General features: G+C 45.8%; 1 protein-coding gene across 7 annotated transcripts in view; it reads right to left on the reverse strand.

Moving 5' to 3' along the window:
* Window positions 1–2377: 2377 nt before the first annotated feature.
* Window positions 2378–27420, reverse strand: part of synrg (synergin, gamma) — a 54614-nt gene continuing 29571 nt past the window's right edge. For 5 of the 7 annotated variants that reach the window (XM_076282247.1, XM_076282246.1, XM_076282245.1 and 2 more), the window contains 8 exons: window positions 22414–22935; window positions 18353–18519; window positions 17256–17309; window positions 16857–16953; window positions 14505–14653; window positions 11107–11217; window positions 10355–10396; window positions 2378–3969 (listed from right to left, as the gene is read on the reverse strand). In XM_076282247.1, coding sequence (XP_076138362.1) covers window positions 3838–3969; window positions 10355–10396; window positions 11107–11217; window positions 14505–14653; window positions 16857–16953; window positions 17256–17309; window positions 18353–18519; window positions 22414–22935 — 1274 coding nt within the window. In that variant the 3' untranslated portion in view covers window positions 2378–3837. The remainder of the gene's footprint in view (window positions 3970–10354; window positions 10397–11106; window positions 11218–14504; window positions 14654–16856; window positions 16954–17255; window positions 17310–18352; window positions 18520–22413; window positions 22936–27420) is intronic. The other 2 variants (XM_076282248.1, XM_076282244.1) reach the window with 1 other exon arrangement.

The raw sequence follows: 27420 nt of genomic DNA on the forward strand, positions 1-27420 counted from the left end.
CTGATGAGTTTCATTTGTATCAGACTGGAGCTACAGTGTCAACACTTTATAGTGAAACAACGCCAAGATCTATAAAGTATCTGTAGGATTTTCTGAAATACATATTATTGCATTCTATGTAGCCTAATACATAGAATCAATCAAACCAAGCCAACCAATCAAAACAAACAAAAAACACTCAGTCACTAGCTGATATAGGCTACTACATAACCACAATAATATACAGTATTGTGTTATACAAAATCACCAAAATGTAAAATGATGCCAAATCAACCAAACAAAAAGCACGTACATCCTAAACCACGCACTGAAGCCTTCTGTGCTGAAATGAGTTCTCCGTTTGCGGCGCATCATTCAGAGTAATCTGATCAAGGAGTCGTGGTGCTTCTGTGGTTATCACATCATCACTCTCATCACATGACCCCAAACAATAAGTCTGAGCAGTGAACAAAGGACCCCCCCCCCCATACACACGTCTCTCTCTCTCTTCCTCTGTGTGTGTGCGCGTGTGGACAAACAGAGGAAATTAAGCCAGAGAGGCCAGTGAGTTATCTGAGAAGGTCGTGGCTTTGAGAGTCGGCTCACATGCCTCTCCGCTTGCTGATGGAAGCCACCGCACGGCCGTATCGCACACGTCTGAGGGGAGTACAGGAGAGAGGCCAGGGAAATATGAACGGCGAGAACGCTAGTCTACCTGTGGATGGCAAAGAGTTATTGGAGGTATTACAGGCTGTTCACTGAGTAAAATAAATTTTGGTTTGTGGAAATTATGTGATGAAAGGTGTAAAAAAAATAGAGTGTGTCAGGAGCGACAAATTTGCTCATTTGCCGTCTCTGGTTATGACATTATTATGGACTCAGGACGGAAGAGGGGAAAAAAGAGAAATGCACAAAGGATGCACTTTGGGATGAAAATGACAGCAAATGAAAACTACAGTAACCTTGGCAACTGTCACCAAGGCACTGGCGCCTCTGGGGATGAATATTAACATTGAATCAATGCCCGGGGAAGGCAATCAATCGCCGCAACAGGGCCACAAACTCAAATGAATTGAGAGAGAGAGGAGGGTGAGGTGGACTCCGCTGGACATAGTCCATTTATACATCTAATACATGTCTGCGTAAGATGCTGTTAGATGCTTCCCATATTTCACCGCCATGCAACCGACAGCAAAAAGGTGTGCATACATACAGTACCTGTACAGACAAATGAAATAAACGGCCCTTGGTGATGGTCCTTACAGTAATATTGAAGGAACTGCATCACAAATAACTGCTTACTGATACACAATGCAATAATAGGCAATTATTATATATTTTATACCGGTATATATATCTATATCTATATACATACGTATATATAAACTTTCATTTAAAATGTCTTCATTTCTAAAATAAGAGCACATTTGTTCACATGTGACTATCAGAAGTTTGGGAACAATGTGTAAAACACTGTGAGGAGTTACCATGTCACACTAACCTGACCACTAGGCCCATCTCATTAGGGCTGTTGGCAGATCTATGAGTTAACTACTGAAGATCTAAAATACTCCAAACACCAAATACAGCATGAGGTTAAACATCTTGTGGTTGAACAGGGAGTTATATGGATAACTATTTAATACTATTTAATAATTTGCGGCATAGATCTCTGGGCATTTCCAGAGGCCACAACCATCGAATATGCATTCCCTCATTTTTGTCAGCATGCGGCTCTGCCAATAGAAGTTTAATAAATAGCCTTTCTTGCTGATATAGCCAAACATCATTAGAAGCTCACATACAAAATGGTTGCCTTGTAAGGGTAAAACGGCATGTAATTAGCGATAATGACCCTTCATTTGAAATCAAACAGGGAATGATGTGTTTATCTTTGGATGACTTCTTGAACCCAACCAAAGTTCAGTGAAAGTGCATGGGAAGTCTCCAGTGAACACCTCACCAATGAAGCATTCCAGGCAAATTGAGAGGAACTGTGAAATCTCTACAACATTAATGAAGCTTTTCTTTGCTTTGCTTTCGCATCTGCGGCCACTGTCCCTCTCCATGTGCAGTCTTTCAAGTCATGTCCAAAATCCTTCTCTGCACAGGGCTTAAGTCACAGCCTGGAATAACTTGCACTGGGGCTGTGGAATGCACACTGACATGTCAGGGTGGAGGGTTTAGATGGCATAATCTGCGTCTGAGAAAACAGACTTAATGAGTCTTAGATGTGTCTGTGACCTAGCGCGAGAGAGAGAGTCCAACCACTGCTGAGAAATGACAACATGCATTTAGTTAGAGAGTCTGTGTGAAAATGTACTTAACAATATTTCACTTTATTGATCTCTTCAATATACTTGCCATTATTTTTTTTTAAAAATGACCAAAGCAGATATTGACTTTCATATACATATTTTTAATCGGCATGATAAACCACCACATCATGAGATCGGTTACATTGGTCAATGCAATACTATGAACAACATCATCAACACCCAAAGTGCTGCTGTGACGACTTCCTGTTCCTTCTGCCCGACAGCGGGCTCGTTCCAAATCGAGTCTTTGCAGTCGGCCTTAGTGTCTTCACGCCGTGACCTCAGAGACCACTGATATGCACCTCCTCTTTTAAATTAATATGACTCGGTCGATTAGGATCACATCTTTTCAAGTAGCAAAGATACAATTTTAACATGATATGGACAAAACGAAATAGAGAAACAAAATAGATCACACTGCAAAGAGTAAGACATTCAGATGTGCTACAAAAAAGCCAAACACGTAAAAACTCGTACATAGCCTCAGTCTTTCAGAATAGCCACTCAGAGTCCCCGGAATTAAAGTTCACACAGCCAACAATTTAAACCCTGTCTGAATCGATTTGTCAGCTTGTCCACTGATATGTGGTCACAAGAGTAGAAAAAGACCCCCCTCCCTCCAAAAAAAACACAAGGAACCAACAGTTCATAGAATGAATAATGTCATCAAGAATCATCCAAGCAAGTTCCTGAAACCAAGACTATGTATGTCTGGAATGCTAAAAGCAGTGTTTTTAAAAAGAGATAGTGCTCTACAATATTTATTTCTTTAATTTCACTTCACATTCATTCATTCATTTGTATTTATAAAGTTGCACTCAATCTTGTCCGTCTGTCTCAGGTGACTTTGACTTTGACAGGGGTGTAACTTCTAGGCAGTCCTGCTTCTCTTCGGCTCAGACTAGCGAGCGCGTGCTGCTGATACTGATGTGTGTTGCGAAGCTGTGTTTGGGGAAAAGCCTTGCAGAAGGCACACACAACACAATAAGACACAGCTTTGACAAGAACTAGTGTCAGATCACCGCAATATAGTGGGAAACAGCTGGCTAAGAGGAGGAGACAGACTGAGGCATTGATGAAGAATCCTGACTGCCTCCTACGCTATCGTTCTCTCAGTCCGAGAAACACATGAGAAACACATGAGAAACTCATGAGAAAATACACGGGAAAGAAGGGAACATAGTGCATGTATAAGAATAATTGATAAGCGGAGCGGAAATATCAGCCAAGTTCTCAAAAGATAAGAGGCGCCCCCCCAAAACAATCATGTGATAGGAGGTCTCGCCGACAGAACAGACACACAAACGAATAAATAAATAAATACAGGAGGATGCTGGGGAACATTTCTCATCTGTTCTAACTCACTCAGCGAGTCCTTTTTCCAGCACACGGAACAAGAGGAGAAAGTGGGGGAAAGAGGGAGAGGGTGGGAAAGAGGGGTCGTTTCCGCCCGCCGTCCGCAATTATCCAGTGTCGGCTACCCTTGTGCGTTTCCGTGGTAGCAGCAGAGGTCGTCGCCGTGGCGATGCCCCTCCCTCCCTCAGAGCAGGTCGGGCAAGATGAGCCCGGGCGGTTTGGGCTCCACACAGTTGATCCAGAAGTTGGCACAGCTGGCGTGGTACTGGTGCCCGCCGTACGTCAGCTTGAAGTTGTCCGTCTCGGAGTTGAAGGCCTGTGGGCCGGGCACAAGACAGTGAGTCGGGGAACAGGGGACCGGGAGAGAGATTCACTGAAACTGGCCCTAATTTAAATTGCGGGCAGAGTGTAAAGTCTACAGTCTACACTCTTAAAACGAACGTGTTGAAAACAACACAACTTTCATTGTTTTTGACACATCTCTGTGTCCTGATAGGGACAAAACAGTTTGTGTTGTTTCCTTTTTTTATTTGTTACACAATATGTGTTGAAAATAACAAAACTTGCATTGAAAATAACACAACTTACATAGTTTTTTTTTTTTTTTAAACACATCTCTGTGTCCAGATAGGGACAACACATTTGTTTTAAGAGTGTAACTAGAGCTAATTCAGTAATGTGGCAAAATATATTTGCTAATTTTAACACCATGAGCTAGATCATATGCAAAAACACTGGTGGGTCAGCTGGATGCTGCCACACTACACACGATAGCTCTAGTTCATGCATGAGACACTTTGCTCATGGAGTCACTGCACTGCCCGTCATTTAAATTAGTTAAGACTGAGATTAAAACTTCTGACACTCTGGACACTATTAGAAACTGAACATTATTTCTATTTACATTAGGTGCCCTTAAGTACTATAGACGTTAATTAATTCATTAGTGACGACACAAAATAATTTACATTGACATTTGAAACACTTAGTAGTAGTGTTAGTGAAATCCATTACTTGAGTTGCCGAGATACGAACTAATGATGATTCTTAAAAGTGGGACCGAGTGGTTTCACTATGAAGGTAGTTCGCTAAAGAGTTGGTGAAGTGTCCTAGGGAGGCACTATGAGCAGAGGAAAGTTATGAGCAAGGCAGGGAGAGGAGAGGACTGGAGTGGAGTGGAGAGGAGAGGAATGGAGAGGAGAGGAGAGCTCTTGTGCACTGTGTGAGACTCTCAGTCAGAGACAGAGCAAGGCCTGTGTGTCCCCCTGACCCATTTTCCCGGGATGAATGTGGGATGAGATTCTCCCACATAAAACATCTATTTTCAGCCGGCATTACGAGCGGAATGTGTGTGTGTGTGTGTGTGTACACGTTTGAGAGCAAGGCAGTGATAAAAAAGACGGTGTGTGTGTGTCTGTGTCTGTGTGTGTTTTTGTGTGACAAAAAAAGATAAAGCACATGCGTGTATGAGTGTGTATGCGTGCCTGTCGTGAGATAGAGAGAGACGGAGTTAAAAGATAGTGTGTATGTGTATGTGTGTGTGTGTGTGTGTGTGTGTGTGTGTGTGTGTGTGTGTGTGTGTGTGTGTGCGCATCGATTTTAAGAGGCACAGCTGTGGTCCTGGGTTTGAGATGAGGAGATGATAATATGTGTGGTGCTGCTTCCCTGGTGAAATATCCGAGCCAACGCACAGGAGATACTGATGGATAGATAGAGAGTGCGAGAGGGAGGCAGAGGAGAAAGAGAGAGGGAGAGGGAGAGAGAGAGAAAGAGAGAGGGAGAGGGAGAGAGAGAGGGAGGGTATAACGAGAAGCAGAGATGAGAAAGACAGGGAAATAAGAAAAGACAGACTGAATTAAGAGAGAGCAGAGAGAAAGAGAGAAGGCACTGAACAGAAGATGAGAGAAAGAGAGACAGAGTGGTAGAGAGAGAGAGACATAGAGTGGGAGAGAGAGAGAGAGGGATAAAAGAAGAGAGAGATGTGACTCATGTGGTGAATCATGTCCACCCACTCACCAAGACAAAACAGCAAGAATGTGTGTGTGCATGTTTCTCTCTCTCTCTTTCTCTCTCTCTCTCTCACACACACACACACACACACACACACACACACACACACACACACACACACACACACACACACACACACACACACACACACACACACACACACACACACACACACACACACACACACACACACACACACACACACACACACACACACACACTTTCTCAAAATCCCCTCTCATCATCTTTCTCTCTTTCTCTGTATGTCACTCACACACACACACACATACATACAGGCACGGCCCTATTTTAACAGACACATCACACCAAGTTACATCCCATAATGTGAATGGCGTGCAATGACACAGGACTCTTATTGTCAGCCACGCTAAATGATCCTGTGGTGTCTGTAGACACACACGCACACAGAGAGAGAGAGAGAGAGAGAGAGAGAGAGAGAGAGAGAGAGAGAGAGAGAGAGAGAGAGAGAGAGAGAGAGAGCAAAAGCTTGCTCTCTAGCTTACTTGCACTTGCACAAACACACACACACACACACAAACACGGCTCTTCTGTGCACTCAGCCCATTCCTTTTCTCAGCTCAGCACTCTCAAATGAGATGATCACACCCTGGTGCCCCCCCCCCCCCACACTGACTACCCCTCTGCTTCACAGCTGCTTGCTCTCCTCTCCTACCCCCCCCCCCCCTTCCCCAGCTCTCTCATGTTCATCCAGTGCACTCTGTTTCAGCACATCACACATCAGTGGTGCTGAGAGCCCAGTCCTGAGTGTGCGGATCTGCCCGCGTGTGTGAAGGTGAATCTCTGGACCAGGATATGCTGGACCAGCATATGCACAGCATGGATGAGGGTGCCTTTGTCTAATGTGTACGAGTAAGAGTGTAATTATTGCCCGAAATGGCTAGCTAATGGTTTGTTTGTTTTTGTGCGTGTATGTGAGTGAGTGTGTGTGTCTGTATGTGAGTGAGTGTGTGTGAGAGTGTGTGTGAGAGTGAGTGTGTGTGTGAGAGAGAGAGAGAGAGCGAGAGCTAGCACTGAGTGTAGGCTGAGGGAGGGGAACAGGTGACGCGTGGCAGCACCTGAAAGGTCAGAGCAGTATGGGGGAATGTGACTACGCTCACTAGCATGGCAGCAGCACTACTGCGGACCCCACACTCAGGACCAAAGCCTACAGCAGCAGCCATGGGGGCAGTGGCTTATGGGTAACAAAGAAAAGACAGGAGGGGGGAGAGAGAGAGAAAGAGAGAGAGAGAGAAATAAAAGGAGAAAAGCTAGTAAAGAAGAAAGATTGAGAAGAGACAGACAGACTCTGAATCGACATTGTACCAGGGAGACTGTCAGATTGTACCGGTGAGACTGTCAGACAGAGACAGACACACAGCTAGCTAAACAGGAGATATTTCTACAGCCTACATCAGGTGAGGTGAAGAGAGAGGTGTGGGAGGGGAATAGAGTCAGATATTTACCCTGGAGCGCGTGTCATTGTCTTTTGCCTTTGCCTGCATAAACAGTAGCACAGACAGCAGCAGCATCGTCAGGGCCCATGCAGGGATGCAACAAAGAGTTCTTTTAACACTGAGGTGGGCCTGACGCAAACAGGGACGTGAGCAGTGGTACGCCAAATCCTCAGAGCCATAGTGGAAACGTCACCCAGAGTGTGAGAGCACCTCCACACACACACACACACGCGCACACACACGCGCACACACACGCGCACACGCACGCACACGCACACACACACACACACACGCACACACACCTTTTTGTCCCATTCCTCGCTCTCATCAGCTTTTAAGCAGTGAGCAACAGTGACCCAGACTGGACACCATGTGATAGATCTCCACAAACACATCCACAGTGTGCAGACTGGCACCTGTAGCCACTAAACATGAAGGATGCTGCTGTGAGTGCAGGTCAATCGTATGTCTAGTCTGGAAAACTGGACAATTGGGCATCTCTGAGTCTTGTAGAGAGATGGTCTTTTCATCAACTTTGACAAACAGGCAGACTACACCGGGCATGTAACTGCAATGCAATGCAATGCAATGCAACAATCAGCTTCCACTGTAATCAATGGAATTAGCTACATCAGAAGTGGAAGTAAAAATTAGACCAGTCGTCTAAAACAATTTTAACACTCCGTGAACGGACCTGATGTAGCTTGGGTGTTAGTATTGAGAGTGAAAGTGCTGTAGGCTGTGAGCTGGCCACAAACTATTCCTGCTGATAGCTGAAGGCAGAGAGACACAGAGCGAGAGAGAGAGTTGACATCCACATCTGACTGTCTGACACCCTCCTGCAGTCTAAGGTCAGACTGGACTTTCAGATCAAATCACACCCCCCATTGCGCCACTTCCCCCATCCTAAACCACACAGATATCCAGACAAACGTAGGCAACACTCCAATCTAAAGCTAAACTCACAGGAGACGCGCCAATCTGAAAGCCCACTGATTGATCAGATTGCCGTAGTTTTGCTGATTGCACCTTTTGCCTGATTGCCCTCTTTCTCCCTTTCTCTCCTCATAGTGTCACCGTGTGTCACTTTCCGTAGGTGACATTTCGTGTTCTTTGAAACATGGTGACGCAGAGCTGACAGACCAGGGTCTGATAGAAACGGCTCATGGGCCGAGAAAGTCACATTTTGGAATACGGCAGAAAACGTGCTAATTTCACTTGCTTTACCATGACTATGACTGTAAACAAACTTAAGGGAATTCTCAACACCGAGAATAGACAGAGCCCAGTCGACAGTACAGAGAGACCTGCGGTCATCCTTAAAAACAACTTGTGCTACCGCCCTCATATGCAGAGGATGTCACATTTCGAAAAAGTACTTATTTAACTTTCTTTGACTATAATACACTTTTAAGATTTATTAATGCGAGAATAAGGAGGCCATAAATAAAAGACCAGTGCGACCTCCGGTTATCCTTAAACACTATTTCTTTTTCCTATTTTCTTATTTCTGCCTATTTTTTTACGAGACCAGAAACGGTCATCTCACAGCTAGCGTATTAGTCAGACGTTAGGCACACACTGGACTAGACAACGGCCATTAATCTGTGGCTGGCCGGCCGGCTGGATGGGTGTGGGTGTGTGTGTGTGTGTGTGTGTGTGTGTGAGAGGGGTTTTGGGGCGTCTCCCTGCGTTTGTGCATCTGTCTGCTTCTTTCTGCCCCGAAGACTGATGCCTCGGCCACATCTGCTCCCAGAACCATCAACACTCCAAACACACACGCACACACACACACACTGTTCGCTGTCTGGTCTAGGACGGAGGGACAGATGACATACGAGGCAAAATGGGAGAGATGTATGGATGAGGCCAAACAGACTGAGAAAGGATCCTCACAGTCTGATATATGGTTTACTTGCTGGTTGATTGGGTTGGGTGTGTGTGTGTGTGTGTGTGTGTGTGTGTGTGTTAAAAAGTAATGTTAACCTAAGTATGAGATTGTAGGATGCTACCTGATCCAGTTTGATTTCTGAGAGCACTGCTCCTGCTAGGAGGGGGAATATTACACTCAGGCACAGAAACAAATCGACACAGAAGAGAAATCAACCATCCGTGGTGAGTAGCAAATGAGTGAGTGAGTGGGTGAGTGAGTGAGAGAGAGAGAGCGAGGGAAAGAGAGGGAGAAAAAAAAAAGAATTGCAGCGAGTGATTGAGAGCGATAGAGAGTGAACACCGTGATGAGACATCTCTGATCATGTGGTGAAAAGCGACGACCCCCACACCTGCCCCAACCATTTCCCCATGATTCTCCTGGTCCCCATGACAACCCGCCGTGGTGACAAAGTGACCCATCGCACCCTCCTCAAAGGTGTTACCTGTCCAGCAGGCTCTCAGGCATGGCCGAGATCGAGCCCTCAGGGACTCAATCTCACGCGCACGGCACTCGTCCACCACTACACCGCCCCCTCTGCAGTCTGGGAGCTGCAATGGACGACATCTAGAACTTTCTCCACGCCGTCACATCACACAGGGGATAATGCCCCATTGATTTTCTTTTTCTCCGAGTGACCTTAAGAAGACAAGATTGGGCGCTATCGTTCTGACCATCCAACGAGCAGATCGTCCAGGCAGGCATGGAGGATTTATTTCTGTTTTTTTTCCCTCTCACACCCCCCGTCTTTTCTTTTTGAAAGGAGTTGAATCGATCAACTCAGGCACACTCTCGCTAACAGCCCGTGTTGTACTAAAGCTGAAAGGTCAGGGTGATTGCATGTTTCTGTGTGATGGCTAAATAGGATTTGGCGCGCAGCAGGCCAGTGTGCTGGGTTGACCTCCAGGCAAGCTTTTGGAGACTTCTGCAGAGAGCTAAGAACCTATTCGTCTGGTGAATACCCCTGGATACCGGCTATTTTCAAGAAAGTTACAAACATGACTTGTTCATCCACCTCTTTCATCACTACCATTGACTACTAACAGCTACTTGTACACTGATTGGTTTAGGAACTGGAAAAAGGTGTGACAAGACCACCAAGGCCACCATTGCATTAGGCAGTCATCAGTGTCAGCTAACATGACGTGCCAAAACAAAAGCGAGAGCATGATCTTCACGGGGATAAAAGCCTAGCGTGCCGTGGTGAGAGAGGAGAGACGATGGGTCACTTTGACACTTGGACCCCTCAGCAGCCCCTAACCCGGTCCCCCACCACCCCATCATACTCTCTTAAACAGGCGTCCCAAGGGGCCTCGTTCTTCTTTCTTCTGTAAAGGTCAGAGATCAGAGTTCAAAGGGCATTCGTTAACCTTGTTAGACATTGCGCAGACCTCAGTAATGAACTATGTCAGTTTCTGAACACTAGGGCGTTAATCATCTTCATCTTACTGTCAGAATTATGAAAATGTTGTAAAGATTTGCGAGACTAGACAAGCCTCCCCACACATATTTAGAACCTGTACGAGTTAACACAGCTTATTTTTAGTACAGGAAGCGGTTTGTGATGATAGCAGCTTGTCAATCTGTGCCGCAATTCTCACACTGTGGGTGTGAGTGAGAGATGTGCGTGTGTGTGTGTGTATGTGTGTGTGCATGTGTATGTGTGTGTGTGTGTGTGTGTGTGTGTGTGTGTGTGTGTGCATTTGAGTGTAAAGTGTGAAGAGTATGTCTACTGGTTTCAAGTAAGTGTGTCTAAATGTGGGTTGTCAAATTATCATATTTTAAGACGGAGAGACTGACTATGTATTTTTTTGTAGTAAACTGTCACCTTTATCACTATAGTGTGTCTCCCTAGGGGCTTCAAGACTTGGAACCAAATTATGGTTGCAGTGATATTGCTATTTGACAACTGCTGTACCTTTATCTCACATATCTGATTCATTAACGTATTGAAATGTTAGTAAGATATGTGTTCAGTGTGGTCTACACTGTGTGTAAGTGTGTGTGTGTGTATGAGTGAGTGTGTGTGTGTACTGACCTTGCTGCGGGAGTCCACGTTGAGCAGGCAAACTCCACAGGCCAGCTCCTTGGCATTCTTGATGCCAGGGCGCAGAATACAAGAGGAGAAGTCCAGGGAGCTCTCGTCAGGCTGGGAAAACACACACACACGGCATATTATTTTTTTTTTCCTTCTCAAAAAGCAGGGTTCAATTAAAGTAGGCTTGCAGCCTGTTATCTCCGAGGAGCCACTGAGCCTTTAGGCATTTCCCCTCCTCTCTTTCCATCATGATCTTCTGATCTTTTCCACTGTGACCAAGCCACCCACTGTGACTCGACATTGACATTAACACACACACACACACACACACACACACACACACACACACACACACACACACACACACACACACACACACACACACACACACACACACACACACACACACACACACACACACACACACACACACACACACACACACACACACACACACACACACACACACACACACACACACACACACACACACACACACACACACACACACACACACACACACACACACACACACACACACACACACAGTGCCAAAAAGAACTCCTGCTGCTCCAAAAGCTGAAATGACATGCAGCTCCATCCTCTTCTCTCAGGAAAGTTTCTGAGACAGATTTTTGATTTGTTAGGAGCCATGTCCGCTCTCTCTTACCCCCATTTCTCTCTCTCTCTCTATCCCTCTCTTCCTCCCTCTCTCTCTCTCTCTCCTGAGGAGCGGTCGGAGGACCACGCTGGGTTCTAGCTGTGGCTGCTGCAGCGTCTGAGAGAGAGAGAGACAACCTGTTGCTCCTTATCTGTGCCAGCGTGTGTTTGTGCCTTTCTGATTGGGCCGAGGAGGCAGGATTGAGTTTTCACACATTATCAGCCGCAAAACCAAACCGGAGGAGGAGCAGGAGGAGGCTCTCTTTATCTGCAGAGAAACAGGCTTCATCTCCCTTTAACCCCCCCCTCCCTCTCCTCTCTCTCTCTTTCTCCCTCTCTCCTCTCTCTATTTCTCTATATATTTCTTCCCTCGAAATTATTTTTTTCCGCAGCCACCTTCTTTCCAATCTATTTCCGCACTCTCTGCTCCAACTGACGCTATCTGACTCGGTGCACGCAGACGCAGACGCAAACACAAACACGCTGTTAATATTAGCGGCTGGCATTTGGAAAGCAATATTCTGGCGGTGGTTTGTGCTGGGGACTGGCGGATGTGGAGGAGGAGGTGGGGAGAAGGAAGCTACATCTCTAACTCAGCAAAGGAGTTAAGTGTGTGTGTGTGTGTGTGTGTGTATGTGTGTGTGGGAGATGGAAAGTGTAGATGAGCTCCACATTTAAAACCTCACACTATGCTGCTGTAATGCCCTGGTGGGTGGAGAGACAGATTTCTTTCTCTCCCTTCCTCACTCTCTCTCTCTCTCTCTCACACACACAGGCTGCTACTCTGTGATCACTCTGAACTCGTTGAACGCTGCCGTCATCTCTGTTTCAGCTGATTCACTGGTGATCTTATTCCACAGCGTTAGCTCTCTCTGTCCTAGAGCTCCTCTTGACTGACCTGTGCTATGCGGTGCTTGGCATAACTGACGCTCATGCTTCGGTCAAAGGACTTGCATTGTTCCTGTGTGTGTGTGCAGGATGGGGAGTTGTGTGGATGAGCTCCACATTTAACACCTCACACTATGTCGCTGTTAACGCCCTGGTGGGTGCAGAGATTTCTCTTGCCCCCTCTCTCTCTCACTCACACACACACACACACAAACACACACACACACACACACACACACACACACACACACACACACACACACACACACACACACACACACACACACACACACACACACACACACACAAACACACACACACACACACACACACACACACACACACACACACACACAGCTACTCTGTGATCACACTGAACTCGTTGAACCCTGCCGTCATCTCTGTTTCAGCTGATTTGCTGGTGGTCTTATTCCGCAGCGTTTGCTCTCTCTGTCCCTGTCCTAGAGCTCCTCTAGACAGAGCTGGCCTGTGCTGTGCTGACCTGTCCTGTTTTGTGTTTGCCATTACTGGTTCTCATGCTTCAGTCGAAGGACTTGTATTGTTGCTATGAAGGAGTAATAGAGATCCCAAAGCCCTTTCAGATACTGCAGAGAGCACCTGCTGCACAGGCCATCAGTGACACAGGGATGAATCCCAGTGGGTGGTTGCATCTGTGGCTCAGTGGACCATTAAAACTAAAGGTGTAGAACATATTCACTAAGCTTTATCCATCTCCCTACTGGCCCTACGGCCATAGCGAGCCGACTAGCGTGTTGGGAGTGCAATGTAGAACAGACTAGCGTGTTGGGAGTGCAATGTAGAGCAGACTAGCGTGTTTGGAGTGCAATGTAGAACAGACTAGCGTGTTGGGAGAGCAATGTAGAACAGACTAGCGTGTTGGGAGTACAATGTAGAACAGACTAGCGTGTTGGGAGTGCAATGTAGAACAGACTAGCGTGTTGGGAGAGCAATGTAGAACAGACTAGCGTGTTGGGAGTGAGTGTCTATGGGTTAACGTGTTGGGAGTGAAATGCTGAAGGGGTTGTTGCAGGCATCTGTGGGTTAGCGTGTTTGGGGTGCAATGCTAAAGGAGCTGTTGTTGGCATCTGAGGGTTAGCACTTTGGGAGTGAAATGCTAAAGGGCCTGTTGTTGGCGTCTGTGGGTTAGCGTGTTTGAAGTGAGATGCTAAAGGGCCTGTTGTTGGCGTCTGTTGGTTAGCGTGTTTGAAGTGAGATGCTAAAGGGGCTGTTGCTGGCATCTGAGGGTTAGCGTGTTTGAAGTGAGATGCTAAAGGGGCTGTTGCTGGCGTCTGTGGGTTAGCATGTTGCAGGCTGGAGTGCATGTTCCTGCTGCCAAAGCGCCAGGCTGCCTGTGATGAGAGCTCAGTCTCCGATGGCACAGCACTTAGAACTCAGCCTCTGAGTGACTCATCTGAAACTGTAAGCTCTCAGCGGCGTCTGCCAATGGGACATATCTCACCCAAAGTGTGTGACGTGTGTGTGTGTGTGTGTGTGTGTGTGTGTGTGTGTGTGTGTGTGTGTGTGTGTGTGTATGCAAACATTTATCTGGCGTGTGTGGCAATATGTGTGTGTGCTTACATGTCATATTATGAGCAAGTGGTATCAGTATTTTAACGACATCTTAAAAAGCGCATGTATGTGCACAATTTCTGAGTCGTTCCCTACTTGTGACACGTCTGTGTGTGGAACCAAGGGAATTTGTTTGTGACGTGTGTGTGTGATGGGTTTGTGAATGAAACTGATATCTGTGAGTATGAGAATCTGAGTGTGAGAATTGAGAGTATGATGTGAGACTGTGAGAATGTGTGTGTGTGTTTGTGTACTCTCACCGTGAGGTTGGCGAGCGACATGAAGCCCATGAGGTTATTCCACACACGGTTGATGTTCTTCAGCAGCTCCTGAAGCTTCTCCGAGCACACGGCAGTAGCCTTGATGCCCAGTTCCACACGCTTGGTCACACGATACACCTCCACCACTCCTGCAACACCAAACACACGCACACGCACACCCACGCATACAGTGTCATTTAAAGAGAAGTACGTAAAGTGAGTGGGATTTAGCAGATCCTTTCAACCAAAGCAACAGGGTAATGAACCCCACACATTTCTTGGGCGGCGATGATATCTTTGCTCCGCCACGCCACAAATTACAACTAAACAACTAAAATGTACAATGTATACATTTACAAAATCAAAGCTCTGCCCAAGGACATCAACAAAAAACGTCGAAAAGGCATTAAATGTCACCAAAAACACCACTGAAACATAAAATCAATTACGCTTAAAAACAACAACAACAAAATCTAAAAAAAAACAGTTATTTGCCTGTGCCAAACGTACAGGTGAATGCTAATGCATGTCTACTGTGTCTAGAACAGATAATGTGCCATTCACATGAGTCAGAAATGGGATTCCAAACCAGACCAAACAAAACACGCTGTTAGGGTGAGAGTACTGGTGTGCACCAATGCATTTCTGATCCGAGAGAGAGAGAGAGGGGGGGGGGGGGGCAGAGAGAGAGAGAGAGAGAGGGGAGGAGAGAGTGAGAGAGAGAGAGAGAGAGGGGAGGAGAGAGTGAGAGAGACAGGGAGGAGAGAGAGAGAGGAGCCAATTCCCCATTCATGCATTGAGGTGCAAAGTCTCAAATGGGCCTCCACAACCAGGACAAATAAAACATCCATCAGCGCACAGCATGGCACACTGACAATAACACCCACACCACGCCTGCTGTCAAAACCTCCACCTCAGTCGAGAAATCCACCATCACTTCTCCCTCTCAAACTCCTCCTTCACAGCAAGGGACCTGGTTGGCAACTCAACAGCCAAAAACAAAAACAGCATCAGCACAGAGTTTAACTTTTCTATGTCTATCCATTTCTGGAATGATGGCGACACAGACTCATCAGATGGGATCATCTGATCTGAGATCAGAGTAGAGGCAGCCTAGTCCACAGCTGAGAGCTTATCTGAGCTTTACTGATCTGATCTATGATCATGCTCGGCTGACAGAGTCCTTTGCTAGTCCCGCTGGAGAGAATAGAGCTTCAGTAGCAGCAGATATGAGGTTCACAATCCCAAAATTGAAGTGACAGTTCTCAACATGTGACAGCCACAATGTTGTACAAACATTTTTTTTTACCATCTTGTTTTTCTCAAGTCTCTGGTGATACATTAATGGCATGGATTTCTGATAAACACAAGAAATATTTTCAGCTTCTGAGATAAAATGTCAATTTCTACAGTCACAACATGACAAATGACTTAAGACTTCGCTCTTTCACAGACACCATTTCAGGGTATTGTTAACGATGTGATCGCACAGACAGAACCATTGAAGGACATTTTTGATTTAGAATTGAATGAATAAAACCCAACACTTCAACACTTAAAAGTCAAAATGAAGGGGAATCAACTAAGCTCATGAGTTGTAGAGATATACAAGAGACACACACTTATCAGAGTCTCGTCATACTGATTTATGAGAACATCCCACCGACACCTGGACCCGTCTCACAGAGGAGAAAGCCCCTTATCTACGTATGGGGGAGAGGGAGATAAATGCCCTGACTGAGCTGAACCATCTTTGTGCTTCTGAACTTCTGAACAGGAAACATGATTCAGCTATGCTGATGGATGCCTATGCAAAGGCGTTCCATGTGTGGTTTATGTGTGTGTGTGTGCGGGGTGGGGGGGATTATGTGAGAAGTGTGTATTGGTCGTGTCATCCAAACCCAGTAGGTACTTCATGCTGTGGGATTTTGTGTGTGTGTGTGTGTGTGTGTGTGTATATGTGTGAGGGAGTTTGCGAGAGTGTGTGTGTGTGTGTGTGTGATTGCGTTGTTGAAATGCAGGTACCCCATGCTGTGGGATTGTGTGCGCGTATGTGAGGGTTTGTGCGCACATGGACTAACCCAGCAGATATTCCATGCCATGGGACTTAATGCATGTCTGTGTGTGTGTGTGTGTGTATACGTGTATACACACTAGCCCAGCAGGTATTCCATGCTGTGGGACTATACGCATGCAATAGTGGGAGTGGTAAGACTGTATGTGCGTACGATCCCAGCAGGTACTCCATGCTGTGGGTTTTGTGTGTGTGTGTGTGCGCGCGCGCGTGTGTGTGTACAGTATGTGTGTGTGTGTGTGTGTGTGTGTGTGCGTGCGTGTGGAGTGTGTACTAACCCAGCAGGTACTCCATGCCTTGTGCTGACTGGATCACCTCCGTACACACAGTGGAGCTGCTGATGCCATTCAGGGTGTTGTTGGCCGTAGTGATCACCTACTCGGAACAGACACAGAGAGAGAGAGAGAGTCAGAGAGGGATAGAGAAAGAGTAGAGAGGAGAGAGAAAGATACAGATAGAGAGAGAATAGGATAGAGATAGATACAGGGAGATCGGAGAGGGGTGTAAGTGAGAAAGAAAAAGAAAGAAAAGTTAGAATAAAGAATAAATGTGTCGGTGTACATGTGAGTGCGTATGAGTGTGTGTGTGTGTGTGTGTGTGTGTGTGTGTGTGTGTGTGTGTGTGTGTGTGTGTGTGTGTGTGTGTGTGTGTGAGTGTGTGAGCACTCTTTGGTTTACCTGCAGGGCGCACTCCAGGCACCTCTGCCACTCGTAGGCGTAGCGCTCGCTCTCCTGCAGAGACACAGACAAGATCAGACGTCTGGCCTCATCTACGCACGCACACACACACACACACACACACACACACACAGCCAGCCAGTCAGGCATAGGTTAGCTCAACACACACACACACACACGCACACGCACACACACACGCGCAGCTCAGATAGGAATACACCATCGAGGGGGGAAAGGCAGACATGAGAGAGACTCAAATGTATCTTTTCATATAATGTGCTTTGTCAATACCATGCTGTTACAATCATGCTAAAAAAAGCCCCTTTGAAATGGACTAAATGTAATTGACTTGACTTGAAGAGAGAGAGAGAGAGAGAGAGAGAGAGAGAGAGAGAAAGAAAGACAGGAGTGAGAGTCGATGAGGAGAAGAATGAGGATGCAAGGCTGAGAGAGTGGTGTAGGGCACAGGAAGAAAGGCACCGACAGACGCACAAATGGAGACAGAGAAACTCACGACACAGGGTAATAAGAAGTGAATGAGAGATAGAGACACAGAGACAGAGAGAGGGGAAGAGAGAGAAAGACAGCAATAGACAGTAAGAGAGAGAGAGAGAATGAGAGTGAAAGAGTTGCAAAGGAAGAGAATTAGAACTAGAGACTAGCTGGGATTCCATTCATCTTATTTGCATATATTCAACACATGCATGAAAATTCGGCTAAAGATATGTGAGCGTTTCCATCCACTGTGTTATGCAAATGGACACCCTCCTATCAAGGAAGGAGTTCTGAGCGTAAGAACGTCAGAGCTACGTTTATTGAAACACAACAAACGCGAATTAAGTTACTGTGACTAAGAGTCGAGAGTTAGTCCACTCTTTTCTAGCGAATCGAATTTGTATGTGCATTAGCAAAAATGAAAGCAACGTGTTTTCAGTAGAGATTTCACTCATTTGAATGGTCCAAATGTGCATTGAACAGTTGAAGATGTAAAAACCCATCTTGTATGACCAGCTGTGCGGCTTAACCCATGTCTAGGAAACCGGTGCGATTTAGATGGGCAGAAGGTAAACATGTGGAAGCATCTGTGCGTGTCTGACCTCTACTTCTCCGGTGAGGTCCTTGTACTTGTCCCTGATGACGGGCAGCGTGGGCTTGTCGCTGAGGGTGCTGGACCGGTCCCTGAACGGAGCCTCGGGGGCGGGAGACGGGGCGCTACACGGGCCCAGCTCCTTCTCACCCAGACTGTGGCTGCGCTTGTGGGAGCCTGACACACACATTCAAGGATACAGACACACGCGCAGACAAAGTCATACATACACACACAAATACAGACAGACAGACAGAGGCAGGCAGGCAGGCAGGCAGGCAGGCAGACAGGCAGACAGACACACAGAAAGACAGACAGACAGGCAGACACAGACACACAGACACACACACAGACAGACAGACACAAAATACATATAGGTATCAATATATCAACAATAAGTATCATAGACACACACTTGGGCTAAATAAATATCTATACCAGACATATTTTGTCTGTGGACACGCTCATATTTTTGAGAGCGAGTTAATAGACAGTGTCAACACTCCTTCAACAATCTGTGCTTACCAGACAAGAGCTGTTCAGAATGAGCAGATATTTCTAAAGTATGCTGTGTAATAGCATGGGGCGATACAGACTTGAGACTATATCATGATGCGTCACAGCATTTTTTGCGATAACATTATAAAAGACTATATGAAAATGTATTATTGATGTAATATTCCCTGTAGTTTTCTCAGCCATGTCAGTAAGTCATGTCAGCTTACAGTCTTGAGAGCCATGCAAACATAAAAAGTCAAACTTGATCCTGACCATCATCAGCATTGAACTCTACTTCTGCATCTTTGTTTCCTTTGCTGCCCACCTATCAGGACATTTAAACACCTATATGATTATAATACAAATAATAATAATATTGTGATGTGACACATTCTTATCATGGGGAGAAAATCTACTGGTATATCGTTAACAAAACCATATGGCCGATTTACTGTGTGTGGGAGAGGGAGAGAGCTGTATTTCTATAGGAGTTCCACATGGTCCATCTCTACTGTGTGTGGGAGACAGAGAGAGCTGTATTTATATAGGAGTTCCAGCTCAGCTGCCTGTTCCTGTGTGTGTCTTAGAGGGTGACAATTTTTCGGGACTCCCGCGGGTCACGGTATTCCCGCGGGTTTCCCGCAGTACGGGAGTAAATTTCACTGTTGGTAACGTGATTGGGACGGGACAGGAAATAATAAACGGGAGCTGGCGGGAAGCCAGAGATTATTAACTTAAAAAATGACGCTGCAATGCAGTGAGTGCGCCCAAAGACGTGAGGCATTTCGTTTTAGAAAAGAGAACCAATTACAACCCACAATACGTTTGTTGTTGATTGGTAGCCTATCAGAGCAAGACAAGCAGCTGCCCTGTTCACAATCAATCAGCTTCAGCGATAGGCCCTAAGGCAAAATGGATGCAAAGAAACAGTTACAGGCGAAAGTATCAGCAAAGGACAACTCTATTCAATTGCACGAGCTGTCCGGGAAAGCGATTCTCGTTGAGTTTAATGTGTCATGCAATGTTGGGGCATGACACCTTGACGATCGCATTCCTCAATATATTTATCGCATAACCCTGGCGGAACACAAAAAATTGTTTTGTTTACTCATAGCAACGTTGCTATGCTTCGCTGGTTTAACGTGATGAGAACGGTGCAAACTTAACTGATGGGATGAGATCTAACTATGAAATGATTTAAGCATAGCCTACAGCAAAGTACTGTAAAGTATGTAATTTTAATATAGCCCAAAATGATCGGCTATTAAAGAAAAGTTAGACAAGGCTTTCTGCCCTACCAAAATGTATGGTCACCGCACGCTACTGTAGCCTAACAGTCGGATAACTTTAGACATCAACATAGGGAGCGGGACGGGATTCGGGAGTCTTTCTCTCGGGATTTTGCGGGACAGAATTTTTTGGGGGGGGCTGTCACGTGATCGGGATATGACGGGAGTATTTGTGCGGGCTCGGGATGGGACGGGAGTGAAAATTGCTTCCCGTGTCACCCTCTAGTGTGTCTGGTCAGAGAGCTGAAGCGTGTGCATACAGTACATACACACACCTAATAAATCCTGGTTCCATTCTCCATCCTCCCTGCACCTGTGAGGGTGTGTGAGGGTCTTTCTGAGGCCTCCAGACTTTTATAGTGCTCTTCAAACAACCCCCCCCCCCCCCCCCCACACACACACTGTTCAAGCCACACTTCCAAGGACAAGGGCGGCAGCCACAAACACTTCATTTGCAACAAATGATAATGATGTTACCTAGCAGCAGCAAAGGTAATGCACCCATGAATAATTCATCAGCCCTCACCCAGTCTAGGGACACAACACCATCCCTCCCTCACACACACACACACACACACACACACACACACACACACACATTCACAGTCTTTCACACACACAGACATGACTATACAAACACTCATACACAAATGTATTCACAAACACAAGACAGTTCTCTACCTTACACACATACGGCACCCACACACATTCACAGTCTTTCACACACACAGACATGACTATACAAACACTCATACACAAATGTATTCACAAACACAAGACACAGTTCTCTACCTTACACACATACGGCACCCACACACACATGCACAATCATATGTGTGCGCACATACACACACACACACACACCACACACACACAGCCAGATCCACCTGCAAGAACATAAACTAACTCTCATTGCCCCGTTCTTCTCTCTATCGATTAAATTCAATGCAAGAAAGCTTTACTGGCAATAAAGTGATACTTCTAATTCTAATCTAAAAATATTCTAATACAAATCACATCATATCTCTCTTGCTCATTCACACTATCTCTCTCTCACACACGCACACACACATGCACACGCACACACACACACCTGCGGGGAGGCAGACCAGTGCTTTAGCCTGGCATGTTACAGACTCCCAGAGGTAATCACAGCACAAGCCCAAGATACAATCACACACACACACACACAAACACACTGCGTGTAACTCCATGAGCAAGACCCACCAGAGGCCAAACGGATGAGATTAACATTCAACATTCTCTGTAATCTTATTTATCTGAATGTGGGGTTTGTACAAACCCCACATTCAGATAAATAAGATTAGAGAGAATGTTGAATGTTAATCTCATCCGTTTAGAGAGAGAGAGAGAGAGAGAGAGAGAGAGAGAGAGAGAGAGAGAAGAACGAGAGAGGGAAGGCGGGAAAGGGAGAGAAGAAGGAAAGTTAAGAGAGGATGGAGAGAGGTAGAGAGAGGAGAGAGGGAGGAAGGGAGGATGAGCAGAAGTGAGAAAAAGAACTAAACTTCTATATTATGTGGATGCATGCCTCCTGAGCTTGGTGGGAAAATGGAGACAGTATGCCACCCATCCTTAAAAAACAGGAAGTGGCTAAGGAGGGTGTGTGAGGTAATGTACTGTAGCGCACTTCACACATGGCTGGGTGAGCAGTGGCCGCGCTGCCACCTGTTGCTCTGCATGAGAACAGCAGCTGAGTGGGCGAAGGCTCACAAATGGGACCAGAGGGAGGAAGAGGAGGAGGAGGCAGGCAGATAGACAAACCCACCCTTCATCCTCAACACTCATGTGGCCACACCAGAGGACAGACACACACACACACACACACACACACACACACACACACACACACACACACACACTCTTTCTTCTCTCCTTCCTTTGAACATGTCTGAGTTCTTCTTAAGAAACTGGGCTAATTTAATTGAATGCAATTTCATCTATACACACCATACTAAAGATGCTATGCAATCCCCTACTGTGTTGGCTACAGTACATATGACTACAAAGGTATGCATCATTTATTTCTGTGGATTATACCTTATTAGGACAGCATTTGTATTAATCCAATTGTTGTTTACAAATGTCACCTCACCACAGTATCCTTAGCGTATACTTTTCCTAAACCCTGAAGAATCCCTGACACCTTCCAAAAATAAAGTATGACTCATTTTTGTTGAGTCTGCCAGAGAGAGGAATGAATTGTCCCTATTGCAAGAGAGGAGTGTGCCTAAGTGAGGAAACAGCAAAGGGATGAGCGACTCACCTTGCACAGAGAGGTCAAAGGTCGCCAGCTCGTTCTTGATCATCTCCTCGCTGGACTTGACCTTGGTCTGGGAGCTGGCCTTCAGGAAGTCCAGCTTGCCAAACTTGGGCTTGTCACCCTGGAAGGCCCCAAACTCGTCCCAGCCCTCGGAGCCGGCCGTGACCTCTGACCCCGTCTCGGTGGCGACCGGAGGGGAGTCGGACTTCTCCGACACGGTGCTGGCGAAGTCACCGAAGTCGTCTTCCTCCTCTTCTCCGTCGCCGGTGCCGAATCGGGCGAAGGCCTCGAAGCGGTCACCCCCTCCACTTGAGCCGCTGTCCTCGCTGGGGAAGGTGGTCACCTTGGGGACACTCGGCTGGGTGACGCTCTCCGAGCTGCCGAAGGAGGTGGTTTCCTGCCGCTGGGCGGTGGTCTGGGGCCGCCGGTCCTGACCGGACGAAAGGTCTTCCCGATCGGACCAGTCGTAACTGGCCCTGCTGCTGCTGGCCGTGCCGAACGGGTCAAACTTGAGGTCATCAGAATCTGTAAAGGAAAACACACCGAGGGGCTTTCCAATCTACTGTGTTTGAGGATTGTCATCACCAGAAACTTGTATTCTCTCACCTTTGTCGTCTCATACAACAAAATGGTCCCCTTGGTGGAGAAATAACATTTCATTCTGCAACTTGCAATGTGCAACATATGTAACAGATGCACCATGAAGACTAATACACTTCTTTCTATCTCCTGCTTGTCTGTGCCATATGGTACATTTCCCTTCTGAATGACATTAAATCCTGGTAGCAAATCATTTTCTCCAACTGAATGACAACAAAAGAGAAGGTATAATATTTGGCTCCCCTAGCTCTGTTACCAGACTGACAAATGCACTTTGTCCTCTGTCTGCAAATTTGCACAGTGTAGTAAGATATCTTGGTGTCCTGCTGGATACTGGAAAGCAGTAGTGTGGTGAAGGTCAGATTTTATCAGCTTAGGACCATGGCAAAATTAAACTTAACTGCCCTACTATGGCCAGTTTTAAATCTAATTAAAAGACCCACCTTTGCTTTACCCTTGCTTTTAGCGCAGGCTGATGCTGCCTGGTCCTTGTCAAGATCCACTTTTCGTTATTCTATTTTAATACCTTTCTTGTTTTATCTATCAGTTACTTTTTTATGTAATTTCATGCATTACTTTATTTTGTTTATTTTTTTTTATCCCTGCCATGTATGACCATTTACTGTCAGTATGTCCTTGCTCCTCAAATCTATTTCCTTACGGTCAACTCTTAACTTCCTCAACTGTGAAGCACTTTGAGTCAATGCCTGTTGTTTAAAATATGCTATAAGCGACTTGACTTGACTTCATATTCGTGGAGATTGTTGGAGAACACACTGTGTGCAAGGACATTCTTAAGGTGAAGTGTCTATCTTTAAGCCCCTCTGAACTCTACTGCTAACGACAGAACTGCATATAGACTGCATATAGATAACTCTTCACCTTTCACACTGCTGTGCATTGACTACGCTCCAGTCTAAGTCGGATAAAAAGGCAGACTGCTTTTCTACATAGAAGAAAAAGAAAATACTCAAAGGCAATAAAAGCTGACACAGCCATGAAACTGAATCCAAGGGTCATCAAAGAATCCAGAGTAGAATGCAGGAAGGTTCCACAGTTTCATACAAACGTGGACACTCAATCTGACGGATGCTCGTCAACTCTCCACTCAGTGAAAAAGAATTCTGATCTGGGGTCAGATATTCTGCTGTGTTTGTGCTAATTCCCAGTAGGGAACGGTCATCAATTCTGATTTAAGATCAAAGAGTTGGGGACATAAAACTGGCCACGGGCCACAAACACTCGGATTGCTTTCTCGCTCTCGGGGGTGCTTAAACCAGCAGAAAATACACTGCCCGGATTTCCCCTCGATCTTCTGTCTTCATTACAAACTTCTTAGCATCGTGCTGAATTTCACCGCCCATTAAGTCCCTGACCGATAAACCGCCACATTTAGCTTCCCAACACTGATTTTTTTGTTCCCTGGGAGAAAAATGGCCCTTATTGCATTATTTCACCTCATTAATTTCAGCTCATGTCGATATTTCACATCCACACCCCTCTGGAATCATGTTGAGGCGCACACAGCCACTGAGGCAGTTTCTCCAGTGGCTAGTCAGATTAGTTAGGGCTGGATTAGGCTAGGATTGCAACAATCCCAGAAAAGGGTATAAAGTTTATACTATACTACTACTTTATACTACTAGTTTATAGCGGCAGCCTATGAGGTGAGTGAATAAGAAAAACATAAAAATGGGAGGCTCAAAAGACCTCTCGTCACTGACTACTTTTTTAGCCATATTTAATCCACACAACACAGGGATTGTTCAAGTGCGTAACATCTGAAAGTAAATATTTTTTCCCCCAAATGTTTGGGATGTTGTAGCCTGGAAGCCAGCCTGAATTTAACCCCGAGTTGGCTACGTCGGGCTAGGGATGTTTGGTTGGTACTGTAAGTGACACTCACCTACAAAGGATGTTTCCGAATATGACACAAAAAAGGCATTAATGGTCACCCTTACACTTCCACTACAGCTTTTGGAGTAAAGGATGCTTCTACAAAACCTGTGCCTGTTTTATAGTGTCTACACTGCCCACACAAAGCCCAGAGATCCTGTGCACTGCCCTGCCCTGCCCTCTCCCCTGTGGACTCTTCTGTATTTGATCTAAATTGGCTGCTCTAGTGAGTGTTGGGCAATGTGGCGTCCAGATGCCGCTCAGATCCCTCTGTGTGGACCACCTCACCCCTGAAGGCTTAATCTACCTCCACCAGCTGCCGCCGGCGGCCTGCTTGTGTTATCTAGCAAACATACAAAGGTCATCATGTAACCCACAGACACGGACATTAAAAACACCCTCTCCTCTTGCTGCTTCAGACAGACTGTGATCGTGTGTGTGTACGTGTGTGTGTGTGTGCGTGTGTGTATTTGTGTGTGTGTGTGAGTGTATTTGTGTGTGTGTGTGTGTGTGTGTGTGTGTGTGTGTGTGTGTGTGTGTGTGTAATGCTGCCCCAAAGGTGGGCCACCTGTCAGGCCTGATGTGTCTGTCGAGACGATGAGATGAGAGGACAGGAGACAGGAGACAACTCAGGTCAGGTGTGCAGGGGTGGAGTGGAGGGTGCTATGCTACCAGGCCCTGTGCATTAATGATGGAGCGGTGGAGGGCTAGAAACCCAGCAGAGACAGTCAGTGTGAATGAGCCTGCAGCAGACATGTACAGTAGGTCAGTGTAATTGCATACATATGAGCTATATTATATAATCAAATGTATGCAGCTTGCTCACCCGTGTATGCATTGCACACACACACAAGACACACACACACACACACACACACACACACACACACTTTGCATATGCTCTGCTTACATACAAATGCATGGTCAAAAACAGAAACACACACACACAAACACACTCAAGCCCACTCAAACACATAGACACATTGTTACGCATGATGACAATACACGGGCAAATCCACCAACACAATGTCATCAACAGGTGGCTTGACAAGTCAGTGTCCACTCTCTCACACACAGACAAAACACAACACATACAAGTGCACATCACACACACACACAAAACATGCATGCATGCATGTACACTTCCACATGTACACATATACACACATGCACATACACACGTGTACAGGCACATACACTAACAGACACCCATACACATACATACATACACACACACACACACATACATGTACGCACAAGCAATTTGTGAAATTGACAAGGAGAGATCTCAGAGGGCCTGAGCACCTGGGATCTCAGCTAAGGCTACCCTGTGTGCGCTAAGGAGGAGAGGAGGCGAGGCGAGGCGAGGCAGAGAAAAGAGGCTATAGCAGTCAGACTGTGCCATTATTTCAGTTTATTTGCCACAACATTGGTAGAGAAAGAAAGAAAGAAAGGAAGGAAGAAAGCAAGGAGGAGAAAGAAGTCACAAAATACTGTGAAAGAGGTTTGTTACAAGAAGTCTGTCAAACTAACAGTGATTTTTTTTCTTCTTTTTTTGTTTGTTTTTAGGTTGATTTGTTGTTTTTTGTTCTAAATATACAGGAGCATGCTAGTCAGAAGAAAAAAAATGAAGAACAAAAAAGCAAACGAGATTTTCTATGAGGGAGAAAAGTGGAGAAGGAAAAGAGTAAAGGAACAAAGAAAGGAACAAATGATATTAACAAAAAAAGATCAGAGGCTAAAAATGAAGAGAGAGTGAGTAGAAGAGGGAGAGACAAAAAAAGAGAAAGAGCAAGAGAGAGAGAGAGAGAGAGAGAGAGAGAGAAGGAAAACTGAAAGCAAAAAGAGAAGTAGGGAGAGTGAAAATCCCAAACATCAGATACAAGAGAGCAGAATTAAGAAGGCACATTCACAGACTTTAGTAATCGGTGGTAAGCATACTGCAGTTTCTACAGAGGGCAGGGGAGGTGTGGAGATGAGGGTTAACAGATTAAGATCAAGAAGTACATAAGAGATTCGTACAGAACACTCATCAGATGAAGAGAACAAAATTTGAAGCAGAGTACATGGCCTAGGGCAGGCAGACGCAGGACCCTTTGAGGGCCTGAAAGCATTTCCTGTCTTTCTTGCTTTCTTGTTTATGTTTTCACCAACATGTCACTGTAGACCTTTTTTTTTTTATTTTAAAGAAAAATCTCAAAAAGAGTCTAGACGCAAGTCTACAACTTTTTTTTTTTTGAAGTCTAAGGAATTAAGATATGTACTAAAGTCTGTGGGTTGTTCCTTTGCGTGGTGCAAACAGACCCTAAGGTCCTCAAGAGGTTTGGATGTAAACAATTGTCTGCAAAGTCTCTCTGTCTGAACTTTGCCTACAGTACAAACTGCACACTTGGGCTGGTCAGAGAGACAGTAGTACCCCAATTCTCTTGTCATCTCACCCTATGGACACACAGACTTTGGTAAAAGTCAGATCGACTTTTGATTACGGACTAACTATGCTCCTTTGTGCATGCG

This window comes from Alosa pseudoharengus, unplaced genomic scaffold, assembly GCF_046254945.1.
Source record: "Alosa pseudoharengus isolate Yale_2024_CS ecotype anadromous, Long Island Sound unplaced genomic scaffold, YU_APseudo_1.1 YU_APseudo_1.1_scf_13, whole genome shotgun sequence".
Classification (NCBI taxonomy): domain Eukaryota; kingdom Metazoa; phylum Chordata; class Actinopteri; order Clupeiformes; family Clupeidae; genus Alosa; species Alosa pseudoharengus.